This window comes from Pan paniscus, chromosome 14 (genome assembly GCF_029289425.2).
Source record: "Pan paniscus chromosome 14, NHGRI_mPanPan1-v2.0_pri, whole genome shotgun sequence".
NCBI lineage: Eukaryota > Metazoa > Chordata > Mammalia > Primates > Hominidae > Pan > Pan paniscus.
In genome coordinates this window covers 24,894,797-24,910,798 of record NC_073263.2, presented here as the reverse complement: position 1 = coordinate 24,910,798, position 16,002 = coordinate 24,894,797, and the positions used below count along the sequence as shown (strand labels likewise).

The 16,002-nt window shown below is 41.8% G+C and overlaps 1 protein-coding gene across 5 annotated transcripts in view; it reads right to left on the bottom strand.

Annotated features, from left to right (window-relative positions):
• NUP58 (nucleoporin 58) overlaps positions 1–14,789 on the bottom strand; it is a 50,426-nt gene extending 35,637 nt beyond the window's left edge. For 2 of the 5 annotated variants that reach the window (XM_055096567.2, XM_003818352.6), the window contains exons 1-5: positions 12,392–14,789; positions 6,370–6,512; positions 5,029–5,064; positions 1,293–1,442; positions 572–709 (exon numbers count right to left, since the gene is read on the bottom strand). In XM_055096567.2, coding sequence (XP_054952542.2) covers positions 572–709; positions 1,293–1,442; positions 5,029–5,064; positions 6,370–6,512; positions 12,392–12,498 — 574 coding nt within the window. In that variant the 5' untranslated portion in view covers positions 12,499–14,789. The remainder of the gene's footprint in view (positions 1–571; positions 710–1,292; positions 1,443–5,028; positions 5,065–6,369; positions 6,513–12,391) is intronic. The other 3 variants (XM_055096568.2, XM_003818353.6, XM_055096566.2) reach the window with 2 other exon arrangements.
• Positions 14,790–16,002: the final 1,213 nt, after the last annotated feature.

Genomic DNA, 16,002 nt, shown 5'->3' with positions numbered 1-16,002 from the left:
CTGACTCCTTAAACAGGCTCTTCTTTGTTTCCTTATCTGGTTAGTCAATATTGAGAAAGAGGAAAATGTATTTCTAAAATATGGCTAATAGGCTGGGTGCGGTGGCTTACGCCTGTAATCTCAGCACTTTGGGAGGCCAAGGCAGCCGGATCACTTGAGGTCAGAAGTTTGAGACCAGCTTGGCCAACATGGTGAACCCCCTCATCTCTACTAAAAATACAAAACTAAGCCAGGTGTGCTGGCACACACCTGTAATCCCAGCTACTCAGGAGGCTGAGGCAGGAGAATCTCTCTTGAACCCTGGAGGTGGAGGTTACAGTGAACCAAGATCACACCACTGCACTCCAGCCTGGGTGACAGAGCAAGACTCCATCTCAAAATAAATAAATAAATAAATAGAATACGGCTAATACATCCAATTATGTATGAAAACCATCATTTTATAATCTGGTTTTCATATTTAAAGGAAAATATGCAGATTAAAAAGTGACCTGCTCAAAGTACTAAAATAAAAATAAGTACATTTAAATATAAATATTTACTATTCTGGAGAATAAATACCATCAATTACCTGATGTTCCTGTGTTTGTACTCTGGAAAAGTGAACCTCCCAAACCAGCTAAGGCTCCCCCTAAAGAGAGGCCTGTTGATGCAGTTGTAGTTGTGGCTGTTGTCCCACCCAAATTATTTAGAGTAAATCCTGTGGATGCTATAAAAAGAGAGATAGTAAGCTTTCAAAAGGCAACTTATTTAACAGCACCATAGAAAAATACAAATACGATGTTTTTAAAAACTGACATCCATGATAAAATTGGCTCTTTGGAAGAACTACTTGCTAAAAATTACATACTTAAGAATAAAGAGAAATAGCAGCTTCAAACGAAAATCTGTGACAGAAATAAGGGCTTTGAGGAGTATTAGAATGGTACCAGGTAACTGATTCTAGATAGCAATATTGTCTTCAACCCAGGCCACCAACTTCACCTTCATATTAAATGAATCATAAGCCAGGCAAGGTTTATGCCAAGTCTTTGTCTTCCCGTCACTAAATGCCTCCTTGAAAACAAAGTCAATATTAACAGCTTTACATTTTACCTCTCTAGCCCTCTCCCCTGCTTTGCTCTCTAAATAGGGACTATCTCCCAAGACAGCCTCTCCTGCTTCAATGCTCAAAGCTGAATTTTCTTCTTTATAAATCAATAATTTCTGTAGTAAGGTGACTATCTATGTTCTCTAACCAGATAAAACTGAAATTTAACCATTAAATGCAACGGTTTTTCATTCCGCCTCACCTGCTGGAGTTGATGTCAGAGCAGACGAAAGAGTCAGACCGCTAGCTGAGGTAGAGGTAATAGGCAGAGCAAATGGTGTGGCAGATGCTGCAGGTTTATTGAATCCTAAACTGAAGCCTGTTGTAGCTGCAGATGTAGTGGCTGGCGTTCCTATTTAAATAAATAAATAAATAAATAAACAAACAAAAATCCTACTTTACCTGTAAGTGTTCTATTATACTGGTTTCAATAAGGATCCCTAAAAGTTCATGATACTACCTTTTACCAATAGAAGAAGGGTGTATCTGTGAGAGAAAATATGTAAAAGTTGAGACTAAACCATGGTGAACACAAAAAAGATGGCTCTTTAAGAAAAACAAAAGAATGGCCAGGTACAGTGGCCCACGCCTGTGATCCCAAAACTTTGGGAGGCCAAGATGGGCAGATTGCTTGAGGTCAGGAGTTCAAGACCAGCCTGGCCAACATGGTGAAACCCTGCCTCTAGCTAAAATACAAAAATTAGCTGAATGTGGCGGTGCACACTTGTAACCCCAGCTACTCGGGAGGCTGAGGTATGAGAGTCACTTGAACCTGGGAGGGGGAGGTTGCAGTGAGCTGAAATCGTGCCACTGCACTCCAGCCTGGGAGACAAGAGTGAGACTCTGTCTCAAAAAATAAAAAAACAGAAAAGAAAATCCAATCGATGTAACATATCAATTTTTATTCTACTCCTAGATTTACCTCTAATGCAGCATTTATCCTCCTCCTTTCCCTCTCAGCAGAAAAATGGTCCCTCCTCTCTAATACTCTATCAATAACCATTCTCTATTCCTTTCTTCTGGCCCTTGTGTCTCTGTCAGCCCCCAGCTGTCTCCCTATTCCTTTTCAGTCCTTTTTTTCTGTAGCTCTCTTTCCTCTGTTCATGTCTTAACTGACACTTCCTAGAGTTCCATTCCTACCTCCTTACTTCCCCAATGACTCACTCACTTTCATCATTTCTCCTACAGGTGATTAAGTCTAAACTGACATTCACCTAAGTCCTCATTGTCTAGTTCTATCTTGATGTCCCTTTGGCCTCCTACGTATCTCACCACAAACATTTTTTGCTAAATCTCCAACCTTGCTCAGTTCAATTGCTCAAGCCAGAAACCAGTCATCCTTGACATCCTTTCCTTCTCCTGTACTCCATTAGTTACAAATCCTGTCGATCCTACCTCAGAAATATCCTGTACTACAAGCATCCTTAAAAACCTTAGCTTAGGCCATAACTCTCTTAAGAACTACAACAACAGCATTTATTTCTCTGGTATCAGTCTCCTCTAACCTCTAATCTATTCTTAAAATTATCTCGGTTACCTTAAAAAAAAAAAAAAAAAAGCCAGGTGCAGTGGCTCACGTCTGTAATCCCAGCACTTTGGGAAGCCGAGGTGGGCAGATCACCTTAGGTCAGGAGTTCGAGACCAGCCTGGCCAACATGGTGAAACCCCGTTTCTACTAAAAATACAAAATTAGCTGGGTGTGGTGGCGCATGCCTGTAATCCCAGCTACTTGGGAGGCTGAGACAGGAGAATTGTTTGAACCTGGGAGGCAGAGGTTGTGGTGAGCTGAGATCACGCCATTGCACTCCAGCCTGCGCAACAAGACCAAAACTCCGTCTCATAAAAAACAAAAACAAAAAGAAAACACAAACAAAAAACCCCCACAAATATCCTGGTGATTCTGCCCAATTTAAGATTCCTATTGGCTCTAGATTTGTCTTTAAAATAGAGTCTAAAGGCATGACATATACCTCCCTTTCCTATCTGGTCCCAACCTGCTCCTCAATTCTCAACTCTGCCCACCATTTCCACCTCTGATTTCTAAGCTCCAAAACCAAAATACTTCATATTTCCCAGAACGCTTTTATGACTGGGCCTTTGCACTTGCCACTCCTCTCTCTGAAATGCTTCCTGCCCATAAAGTAAACCATACTGTTTTCTTCCTCTGCCTTTCATGGTGCCTCTACATCTTTTAGGACATTTATCAGATTATACAAGAACATGTTAATATACCTGCCTATCCCTTTCACCTCACAACAGACTGACTGTCTTGCTCCAACCCTTAGCAGTTCCCAATGTCATCATCAAGGACCATCCTCACCAGCAGTGCCACAATATTCAATGTTCAAGGCATTATGTATACACAAGGCTGCATGGTTAGGAAGTAGTAACTGCTCAAACAATATTAAATAAAGAAATGTATGAATGACCTGCATGACTTAACCTGAAATCACTGAGAGAAAAGAAGCCAGAAACTATGCTTCTGGATTGCCCTGATCACAACTAGAAGTTCCTGCCAGAGTGCAGTGCTTTGAAATCACGTATGGGGTTACAACCTCAGAAAACAAGACTCAGGCTTGGTGTGGCTCAAGCCTGTAATCCCAGCACTTTGGGAGGCCAAAGAGGGCACGTGGCTTGAGGCTAGGAGTCCATGACCAGCCTAGGCAACATACTGAGACCTTGTCTCTACCAAAAAAAAAAAAAAAAAAAAAGGCCAGGCACAGTGGCTCACGCCTGTAATCCCAGCACTTCAGGAGGCCAAGGTGGGTGGATCACCTGAGGCTGGGAGTTCGAGACCAGCCTGACCAACATGGAGAAACCCCATCTCTACAAAAAATACAAAATTAGCCAGGCGTGGTGGCACATGCCTGTAATCCCAGCTACTCAGGAAGCTGAGGCAGGAGAATCACTTGAACCCAGGAGGCGGAAGTTGCGGTGAGCCAAGATTGCACCATTGCACTCCAGCCTGGGCAACAAGAGCAAAATTCCGTCTCTAAAAAAAAAAAAAAAAAAATTAGCTAAGGGTTGTGGTATGTGCCTGTAGTCCTAGCTACTTGGGAACCCCAGAGAAGATCGCTTGAGCCCAAGAGTTTGAGGTTGCAGTGAGCTGTGATGGTGCCACTGCACTCCAGCCTGGGCAACAGAGGAAGAACCTGTCTGATGGGGGAAAAAAAAGCAAAAAAGAAAACAAGAAGATTCACTTGCTTGTCTTTGCAGCTAATCCAGTCCAAAACTTTGCTGATAAACAGATGTGTTGTTTTCTGTTAATAACAGGTGTAGCATCCAAATGAAGAAAGTCTGCCAATCCTTAACTTAAAACTCAATTTAAGAGCTTCTGAATGTTCTTTCATTTCCTTTTCCTTTCCTTTAACTTAAAATTCAATTTAAGAGCTTCTGAATGTTCTTTCATTTCCTTTTCCTTTGCTTTCACATTGTTTACTGCCATCCAGATTGAAAGCTGGCTGAAACCCTAGTTATTCACATTCCCTTTAGCATTAACACTACAGAAAGTATTATGTCTTCGGATATTAGTTCAATACCCTCAATTTTATAGATAACTAAAAGCCCCCAAACATTACCTAAGGCCTCACAAGTATTTTAGAGGCTTAATTCCAAAATTTCTGGCTTAAAGTTTGGTGTTTTTTCCACTAACTGGAGTCAAATGACTAAAAAAGTAATATGAAATAAACTTCCACATTAAAAACAATTTCTGCATTTAAAATACTTTTCTGAATTATAAAAGTACTCTACGAAGTCATTCCTTTTTTTCACTACTCAAATACTGAAAGGATCTCCGATAAGTCACCATCTGTGATACACACTTTTTTCTATACCCCAGCTCTGTGAAATATTAGAAGAGAGAAGAGTAGAAAGATCACTCAATTTATTAAAATTATTAGAAGACCACAGAGCTGGGATCTTTCCTCAAAAATTCTTACCCAGAGTTAATCCTGTAGTTATAGTTGTTGCTATTCCTGGGGACAAAAAGAGAAATAAAATTTAATCATCAATGAAGATGACATTCTTTTGGTTTACCTGTCATAAGGGAAAGACTTAAAATCACCCTCAGGGAGTGACAACACTTCTAATTAGAACAATACATATCATAGTATCTGCCACTAATCACGCATTTTTCCCATAGCACTGGTTTTCATATTACAAGCCATACATAATTTGATTAAGGAATAAAATTTATAAAATGCAAATAACTATTGCTTATAACAAAATTAAGCAAGACCAAAAAAAGCAACTCCAAACAAAATGCTATACTGAGCTGTCTCAAGCAGCTCACTGACTAATTTGCTCATATTTATTCCTGTAGTTCTTCCATTTTTCTAGATGTGGCTGTGAAATGTGCTGCACTCAAAGCTGGAAGATCAACGCAAAAAGTAGTAAGAATGACCAAGAGGCTCTAAGGGTAGAAAATAAGGGGTAAATAAAGAAGCAAACTTTTTAAATGGTCAGCTCCAGTGAAACATTATTTTTCCAGCTGTACTAAAAACAAAAACTTTCTATTGTTTTGAAACCTTCAAGTCCTTTACCTATCGCCCTTTTCCCACTTATTGTTTTAATAATACAAAAATGTAAAACATCTCTTAGGAACGTAAATTATAGACCAGGCATGGTAACTCAGGCCTATAATCCCAGCACTCTGAGAGGCCAAAGCAGGAGGATCACTTGACCTCAGGAATTTAAGACCAGGAGGAGACCTCTTCTCTACAAAAAGTAAAAAAGTAAAAAAAAAAAAAAAAAAAAAAATTAGCCAGGCATGGTGGTGCACACGTGTGGTCCCATCTACTCAGGAGGCTGAGGTGGGAGGATCACTTGGGCCCGAGAGGCTGCAAGGCTACAGTGAGCCATGATCATGCCACTGCACTCCAGCCTAGACAACAGAGCAAGACTGTGTATCTAAAAAAAGAAAAACAATAGAAATTATGTTACAGTAAGGGTGCTGATTATCTCATGTATGTTAATGTTCCAAATTGATAAAGCTGGCTTAAACAACAATCTCCACTAAGGAAAAACACTACATTATATAATCCAAAAATTTAAATTAATAATTGTATGTTTTCCTTCCTTATATCAGAGTAGATGACAGTCAATGATTGGGCCTATCACTAGCCCTTAATTCCAATTCCTTGCATTTCTTTTCATCTTAGCATTTACCATTTTTTAAGGTCTACTACCAGTGATGATCCTTGTAAAGAGAGATACAGGACACAATTTAGGAAAGAATATCCCAAGCCTACTCTCTGACAATGTGATCAGATCCTCCTCACCTGTATTTGTTCCTCCTAGAGTGAACCCAGTGGCAGGTTTAGATCCAAAGAGCCCGGTTCCAAAACCACTTGAAGGAGCAGATGTAGTTGCTGGAGTTGAAGTACTTCCAAGATTTCCAAAATTGAGCCCCACAGAAGGGTTGCTTATTTAAAGAAACAAAAACAAAACAAAAATCACATGCACAAAAGGAAGTCTGCTAGAGCCAATATTTACTTAAGAAAAATAAAAATTAACTCTTCAAGATAATTTCATTCACGTAACATATCTAATACATTGTCATAGGACCCAAAAAGAAAAATAAATTTACCTTTAACCCACCAAGTTCAAATATGTTTCTGTTCTTCCTTAAAAATAAATCCACATGTAAAAGTAGTCTTAAAAAATACAATACCAGATTTCAGGCTGGGTGTGGTGGCTCACGCCTGTAATTCCAGCACTTTGGGAGGCCGAGGCAGGTGGATCACAAGGTCAGGAGTTCGAGACCAGCCTGACCAACAGGGTGAAACCTCGTCTCTTCCAAAAATACAAAAATTAGCCAGGCGTGGTGGTGGCACACGCCTGTAATTCCAGCTACTCAGGAGGCTGAGGCAGGAGAACTGCTTGAACCCGGGAGGCAGGTCGCAGTCAGCCAAGATAGTGTGACTGCACTCCAGTTTGAGTGACAGAGCGAGACTCCCTCTCAAAAAGAAAAAAAATACAATACCAGATTTCAAGAAAAGCAGTCTACAGCAATAAAGATTCCAGATCTCAAGGTAATCATAAGTAGGGATCACAATTATTCTGCTTTCACCAATTTTTGAAACCTAGCATATTTTTAAATGGCCATAGAAAAGTTATTTTAAGTTATCTTCACTAGCTTTCCATTGCTACATTACCACATTCATGGGGCAATGTGGTGTTGGGGAGAGCATAGAGTTAGGTATTTTACCACCAAAAAAAGCATAGAAAAACTAGTGGGGACATTTCCTGGCAAAAGTTAAATGCAAAGCAAAATCACCCTGTCTCAGGATCATGTATTCATTAACAGAAACTCTTCAGAGCACGTTGCAAAGCTTAAAAAAACAGCTGATAAAAACAAGTGAAAGTGAACAAACTTCACAACTTTTCAACTACTCTTATCAAGACTCAGGGGTTCAGATTTGCTATGAAAAGGTGGGAAGACAAACTGTGAAAATAAGCAAATTTTGACAAGTTGACACTTCAAAAATTATGTAGGAGATTTAAGGGAGACTATACAGCATAATGGCGAATTCTCTTTATCCTACATAGTTATCTTTATTATTTCCTTTGCTGCCCTTCCATAAAGAATAATCACCATGGGAGAACCCAATGTCATTTTTAAAGTCTCAAAAGCCCTGGCAGCAGTAGTGTGGCTGGGTTCCAGTACCAATCCCCCCATGTTCTGGTACTTGTGTGCCATTACTTAACCTTTCTGAGCCTCTATTTCCTCATCTGCAAAATAGGAATTAACAGTACCCACTTAGCAGATTTTTTTTTTTTTTTTTTTTTGAGACGGAGTCTCACTCTGTTGCCCAGGCTGGAGTGCAGTGGCACTCTGCAAGCTCCGCCTCCCGGGTTCACACCATTCTCCTACCTCAGCCTCCGGAGTAGCTCAGACTATAGGTGCCTGCCACCACACCCAGCTAATTTTTTGTATTTTTACTAGAGACAGGGTTTCACCATGTTAGCCAGGATGGTCTCAATCTCCTGACCTCGTGATCCACCTGCCTCGGCCTCCCAAAGTGCTGGGATTACAGGCGTGAGCCACCGCATCCGGCCAGCAGAATTTTTTTTTAAATATAAGGGTTCAGAGCACAGGATGAATTAACTTCAATAAATGTTGTTATGACTGTTATCATTAGGGATACTTATAAATTTAACTAAACATATTATGTACAAGGCGTTATGCCAGGAATAGCAAAGGAGCAGAAAGATGTCCCCTAGTCAAGGAACATGCCGTTTACCAGGGGGATAAACAACACAAATAACTGTACTCCAAGCCAGAAGAGTTCTCCAAGTTACTTGGGTCCGGGTGTCTTCAATTTCATAATCAGCTTAAGAAGCCACTCAAATTTTTGCAAACACTGGGGGACAAGGAGGAAAAGAAATACTCAAGCAGGAGATAATTCAAGCAGTAGAAATGTACACACCTTCAGTAAGTTTAGAATTACTATAAGGCAGATTATAATCAAGTACCAAACGATGGCAAAGAGACAATGCAGAAGTTTGAGGCAAAGAGCTAATCACTGTGAGGGGAATGGAGGTGGAGGAGCTTATTAAGGGTAGAACTTGAGATGTGCCATCCATACTGAGTAGGTAAAAGGAGAAGTACTGATTTTTAAAATGTGATTGTGTGCACCTTGGGCATATGAAGGCGAGGCAGGAGACAAAGCAGGGCGGTAAGCTCTCGCTAACAATTAAAACACAGATCTTGACCAGGCCGGGTGGCTCACACCTGTAATCCCAGCACTTTGGGAGGTTGAGGTAGGCAGACTGCTTGAGCCCAGAAGCTTGAGCCCAGCCTGGGCCACATGGTGAAACTCTCTCTACCGAAAAAACAACAACAAAAAACTTCCAAAAAACAAAAATTAGCCAGGCGTGCCGATGCACACCTGAATGTAATCCCAGCTACTCAGGAAGCTGAGGTGGAAAGACCACTTTAGCCCAGGAGGTGGAGGTTGTAGCGGGCTGAGATTGCGCCACTGCATTCCAGCCTGGGAGACAGAGCGAGGCCCCGTCTCAAAAAAAAAAAAAACAAAAAAAACAAAAAAAAACCCCACAGATCTTTAAACATTTAGTCTTAATTTAAAAGGTATTTTTAACAACATATTGCTACAATCAAAACTAAGTGAGATCACACACACAGAAACCTAAGTGAGCGCTACAAGCAAAAGAATATAGTATGTAATGGCTATATCCAGACAACATAGGTAGTACAACCATAAAAGGGGCATATATGCCAAAACATTTAGCTTAGCTGGTAGTAGTCTGATCGTATTGTTATTTTGACACTGTTGTGTGTATAATGTGGATTAGGGTAAATGAGTATTTGGGGGATACTAAAACATTACTGGCGGCTGGGTGTGGTGGCTCACGCCTGTAATCCCAGCACCTTGGGATGCCGAGGTGGATGGATCACCTGAAGTCAGGAGTTTGAGACCAGCCTGGCCAACATGGTGAAACCCCATCTCTACTAAAAATACCAAAAAAAAAAAAAAAAAAAAAAAAAAAAATTTAGCCAGGTGTGGTAGCGTGCCTGTAATCCCAGCTATTTGGGAGGCTGAGGCAGGAGAATTGCTTGAACCCGTAAGGTGGAGGTTGCAATGAGCCAAGATCGCGCCATTGCACTCCAGGCTGGGTAACAAGAGTGAGACTCTGTCTTAAAAAAATATATATATATATATGTATATATATATAATGTCTTGACAACATAACTGAAGACATTATGAAGTATTACATAATGAAAGTTGAAAATACTGCCAAAGAAACACATCAAAATGAAATTTTTCTCTACCACAAAAGCAAGAAAGAAATTTTGGTGGCAGTGAAATTTACTAAATTCAAGAAAAACAAAAGCTACCCTAGACTTGACCAATTATTGCCTCAAACCAATGTTATCTGCCAAGGACTTGATAGGATGTACTGTAGAAAAGGCAACTTGACTCAATCACATCTGGAATGTTATTTTAACTTGCCCAGCTTGCCCTAATGCAGACTTGGTAGCTAACATAATAGCTAAGATTTACTGAGCACTTAGCAAGTGCCAGACTTGATGCTAAATATTTAAATACTTCATCTCACTCATCAACTCAGGTAATATATTATACTCCTTTTCCAGATGTGAGAACTCCCCTAAAATGACCAACCTCAAGACATCAAATCACTAGGTGGCACTAGGGGCTGTCAGGCCTCCCAACCAGCACTCTAACAAATTTATGTCGGACAGTCTCCTCTTTCATTAATTTATCCAAGCCTCTCTAAAACTTGGGTAATTTTTTATAGCTTATTACTAATAACTCATTTGCTCAGTCATTCAAATTGTTATTAAAGCCCTTTTTCTATGCCAGGCACTGTCCTTGGGACTGACAATGAGGTGGTAAATTAGACTCAGACCTTGCCCTCAGGCAGTTTCTAGTCAGTGAGAGACATAGATATTAATTATTCTAGTGCTGAGATCTGACAACAAACAAGTTAACAATAAATATAACAAACAGATTACAATTGTGATCAGCACTCTAAGAGTACTAGGAGAATGGAAATCTCCCCTAGACTGACAGGTCAGAAAAGGCCTCTCTGGGGAAAAGACCATTTGATATTTGCAAGGAAGGGGCTGGCAAAGCCCACTTGAAAAGAGAAAAGGCCATGTTGCTAGGACAGGCTTTCTAAGATCAGGACCATGAGAGAAATATAAAAATTAATTCATCAAGTCATAAGCAACATTAAAAAAAAAAAAGAAATAGAAAATATCAAAGTGCATCCCATGAAGTAAAGGTATCTTTCTCTGCAACTTTATTTCAGTTATTTAGGGTGGTAGTTGTGTGTTTGTTTTTAACGGTGGGTCTGGATAGCTAAAATAAAAAGATGGGCTCAAGATGAGTCCCGCTCAAGATGAGTCCCCAGAGGTTCCAGCAGAAGTGGACCTTGCAGACTATGGTAAGTTTTTTTTTCTTTTTTAAACTTCATTCTAACGATGGCGGGTAATGATTAAAGAGAGAGCAATGGGAATTTTGTTTTTCAATTACTCTGGCTACAATGTGGCAGAACAGATTGAAGAAGTTGATTGGAGTAGTTTTCATCTAAAACAAGAAAGACAGCTGGTTAAAAATCTGACAAGAATCAAAATTATTTTCATAAGAATGTAAGGATCAAGAGAGCAAGACTCTTAATACCTAAAACAGAGCCTTGCACATGGGAATCTGTCCAATAAATATTTGTTCCACGAATGACAATAGCCTGAGCAGGGTTGTGGAACTGGAAATAAAGACAAACAGAAATGGCAGAAGTAACATTATCAGGACCTGTTGTTGAGCGAGTAGAGTAAGAATAACGGAGGTATGGATGAAAATTCAAATTTCTGAATTGACTGTGTAGTCCGTGGTTCCTCCTCCCTCCCTTTTTAAACTGCAGGTCATGCTTAAGTATTTGCCTTTTAAATCTACAGCCACATCTTTTAAGCTTCAGGAAGTATCTTGCTGACAGTGTGCACATTCCTTAACTTTATGAACCCCTCCACCTTTATCTTAAAAAAAATTGAGTTCTAAAGCTTAAATCTCTCATTAAAATGTCTCACCACTTTGTTTCTTTCTGGATAGTTATGTTTTTGTCGCCACCTGAACTAATGGGTTGCACAAAAACAAGAAACATGCTACCTACGTTTTGTAATTTAAGTAAAAGACAAATTGAGTTACTACAACACAACATTCTTGCATCAGATATACTAATCTGCACATACTGCAGAAAATTACCACTAATAAACACTGTAAAAAAGTGTTTTTGTTTTTTTCTTTTAACAAAAACAGATAAGGTCCCATGTGGCACAAAAGCTTGAAAAGCTGGTTAAAAACCACAAAGTTATTAAAACACCGTCATATCCGAAACCGCAAATGCTGCAATGAAATCGGAATTATCTATCATAAAACTCCACAGTATGCTATAATTTCATTCATTCATTCAATGTTCATTCTATGCCTAAGACTGACACATCGCTAAAGCTCCGGGGTAGACCCCCAGGCCCTTCCACGCAGTCAAGACCCCACTAGGTCCAAACAATGCCTGAACTATACGTGGATTCCGGAAACCTCACAGCACAGAACCCATCCCGCCCTCCACTTCACCAGGCCGCGCTGGGCCCGGGTACCGCGGCGAGAGGCCTACGACGCCGGGCGGCTAGATTAAGTGCTTCTCTCCAGCCCCACTGGGAAGGAAGCCAGCAGGAAGAGAGAGGATGGGGACACCAAGGGAGCTTTGCGGGGGTGGGGGTGGGGGTGAATCCGGGCCAGGAAGGCGAGAAAGTGTGGTTACCTAGACGCTCCCGTTCCGAAAGAGAAACCGCCGCCTGTGCTGGTCCCGCCGGCGGCCACGGTGGTGGAGCCCAGAGTTCCGGACCCGAAGGAGAACCCTGTGGACATGTCTGGCCAGGGCTCGACGCCGTCAGCAAGGCGAAATGGGTCTGAGACACTTCTCTCGCCTCAAAGCCGAGGCCGGCCGGGCAGCATCTCTCTCGCCCGGCACGGACCTGGCGAGAACTTCCAGCCCCAACGGCGGCGAAGGCAAGGCTGAGGGGGTGGAGCAACCACGCAAAAGTACGCCCGGCGCTCGCCGCGCGCACGTAGCCCGCCGGAAGTGTAACCGTCACGCAATGAGCCCTGGTAAGTGAGTGAGGGACGGCGAGCCGCGCAAGGCACGCTGGGACCAGGCGGTAATAGGCGCCCTGCCTAATCTCTTAAAGGAGTAGGCTCCCAGAGTTTAAAAACAATAAAACCATTTCTGTCATTTTTTTAGTTCTTCTATCGTAGCATCTGTACTGACATAATCCGCACTTTAGGGTGATGAATGTCAATTACTACTTCTATCTAGCCTCCTGCCAAAAATGATGCTCAGAATCGCAGAATCGGGGAGGTCCCTCCTGAGCATCTCCAAGCTCCCCACACAGAAAAGGAGGCGGCTTCGGGCTTTCGTTGGCTGCCGCCCCATCCCTAAGAAGGAAGGGGAGCGTGTCTGCTTCCTGAAGGTTCGGAAATCAATCGAAAATAATCCATGCAACCGTCCCACGACGTGAGCCCCACCCCTGCGCCCCAGGCCTCGCGGAGCCAGTTGGTCGCAGTTGTTGCGAGCCCGACGCCCAGCCCCGAAGGGGGCCCAGAAGAGCGTCCCAGGCGTCCGTGGGGTGGCCGGCTGTGGTCCTGGCGCCCAGAAGTGGCCAGGCCCGCTGGATTTCCTGGGATGCGGTCAAGTCCACAAATACTGTCCGTGTATCCTGATGCTGGAGGGCGGGACTTTGGGCCGAGCGAGTGTGGCTCCGCCAGAAGGGCCCTCGGACACAACCGGTGCTGGAGGAACTACAAAGTGGAAGGATTAGGAAACGCACAAGAACATGTACGAAAGAAGGCGAAATGTGAGGTGTAACTTACATTTCTAGGATAACTCAAGAAAAATTCGCGTTTAAAGAGAACCTCTCTGGCGAAGCATCAGGAAAGGCTTCCTGGTGGTGGTGCATTCGAGGGTTGTCATCATAGTGTTAGTTTTTATTTTTCCCTCAGGGATTGTTATATTACTCCCCCAGATGGTTTTCCTACTCGTGATCTCTAACAAAATCCATCCCATAAGCAACCCCCGGATTTATGATCTAAAAAGCCCAGTGGCTCTTTAGTTTGGCACTTGATGACCTCCGTATGATTAGTCTTTCTAACCTCATCTCACAGTTCTCCCTAATTCAGTACTTTAATCTTCCGTTGAGCTTGGGCATTGCCACCAGCTGTGGACTGAACTATTTCCCTCCTCCCCCAATCCATATGTTAAAGCCCTACCCCACCCCAATATGTTGGTATTTGGAGATGGAGCCTTTGCGAGGTAATTCAATTTAGATGAGGTCACCTTGGTGGGTCCCCCATGGCGAGATTAGTGCCCTTATGAGAAAAAACAACGAAGAGCTTGTTCTCCTCTGTGTGCCATGTGAGGACAGAGCAAGAAGGGGCTTTCACCTGGAACCCAAACTGCCCCATCTTTATCTGGGACTTAGCGTCCAGAATTGAGAGAAGTAAATGTCTGTTGTTATAGCCACCTCAGTCTGTGGTATTTTGTTGTATCAGCCAAGCAGACTAATACACCACCTCTGTGTTTGTATAATTAAAAAGAAACGTACATTTTATTTTGTTTTTTAAATTTAATTTATATTTTACTTTATTTTGAGACAGAGTCTTGCTCTGTTGCCCAGGCTGGAATACAGTGGCGCCATCTCGACTCACTGCAACCTCCGTCTCCTGAGTTCAAGCGATTCTCCTGCCTCAGCCTCCCAAGTAACTGGGATCACAGGCGCACGCCACCACGCCCGGTTAATTTCTGTATTTTTCAGTAGAGATGGGTTTTCACCATGTTGGCCAGGCTGGTCTTGAACTCCTGGCCTCAAGCGATCTGCCCACCTAGGCCTCCCAAAGTGCTGGGATTACAGGCGTAAGCCACCGTGCCCGGCCATAACATTTTAAACGTCATGGAAGTCATAATGGGAATGATAAAAAAGAAAAAAGGGATATATTTGGATTAAGATATAAATAAAAACTTCATAGTTATCGAACAGGAGGCAAAAATAAAAGATTGTTGTGAGTTTTAAAGCTTCGGTGATATAGAGAAAGCTATTTTCAGTGATGGCTATAGGGTGGTCAGTAAGAGGATTGTTCACATAAAGTCTAGGAGACTTCCTTTTGACTGAAAAAAAAAAAGATCCACATGATTTTTATGGGAAGATAGAAAGGCACTCCCTATGTCTTTTGATTTTCTCGTGTATTCTTTCCAAAACTATTGAAGAATACCAACCTACAATTAGTAATAGCAAAATTTAAGTATATATACTTAAATATATAATAATGAACAAGACTTGTAATATTCACAGGAAAGAAAGAACATGTAAAAATATCATAGGGACTAATTTCCTAATAGGGGAAACTGGGTGTGAGGAATATGAGCACACTATGTAATAATTCTGTAAATCTGTAACTTTTTTTTTTTTTGGATGGAGTCTCACTCTGTCACCAGGCTGGAGTGCACTGGCTAGATCCTGGCTCACTGCAACCTCCGACTCCCTGGTTCAAGCGAGTCTCCTGCCTCAGCCTCCTAAGTAGCTGAGATGACAGGCATGCGCCACCATGCCCAGCTAATTTTTGTATTTTTAGTAGAGCTGGAGTTTCACCATGTTGGCCAGGATGGTCTCAATCTCCTGACCTTGTGATCTGCCTGCCTCGGCCTCCCAAAGTACTGGGATTACAGGCGTAAGCCACCGCGCCCAGCCACATCTATAACTGTTTTGAAGCTGAACGTTTATAAAGGAAATAAAGGAAGTCTGACTTAGATTAAAGTTTGGGTTTTGGGGGAAGCCATTCCAATTAACAAGCAAACTATCCTTTTAACTTTGTTTTATCAAAATTTTAGTGTAGCATTTCTTGCCTTGTATCTGGCAGAATATTTTAAGTTATACTACATAATAAATCCCCAAATCACTCAAGGAGGAGCACTGCAGAGACAAAATCTGGAATATTTGATGAGCACTATTGCAATCTACCACTAGATGCACTAAGTATAATACTAGATCTCGGAGACCCCTTCTCATCTCATATACCTTGTGCCACTTGTCCTATTAGTGAAGAAAGAAATTACATCCTTACATTCTACAGAAATGAAACTCCAAAGAAAGCAGTGTTCAATAAGCTCAATGGTTTGGTTAGTGAATGGAAAACAGTAAAATAGCAGAAACTGAGCATTACGCATACATAAGTCTGAATCCTATCTGCAACCGAGCAGAACCATGGAGCACTGGAATCTGGCTTAACCTTCCTGACCTAGTCTAGGTAGAGTAACAAATCCTATCCGAAAGGATCTTCTAAATATTACGCTTTTTAACATTAGAGGACTTGAACCTATGT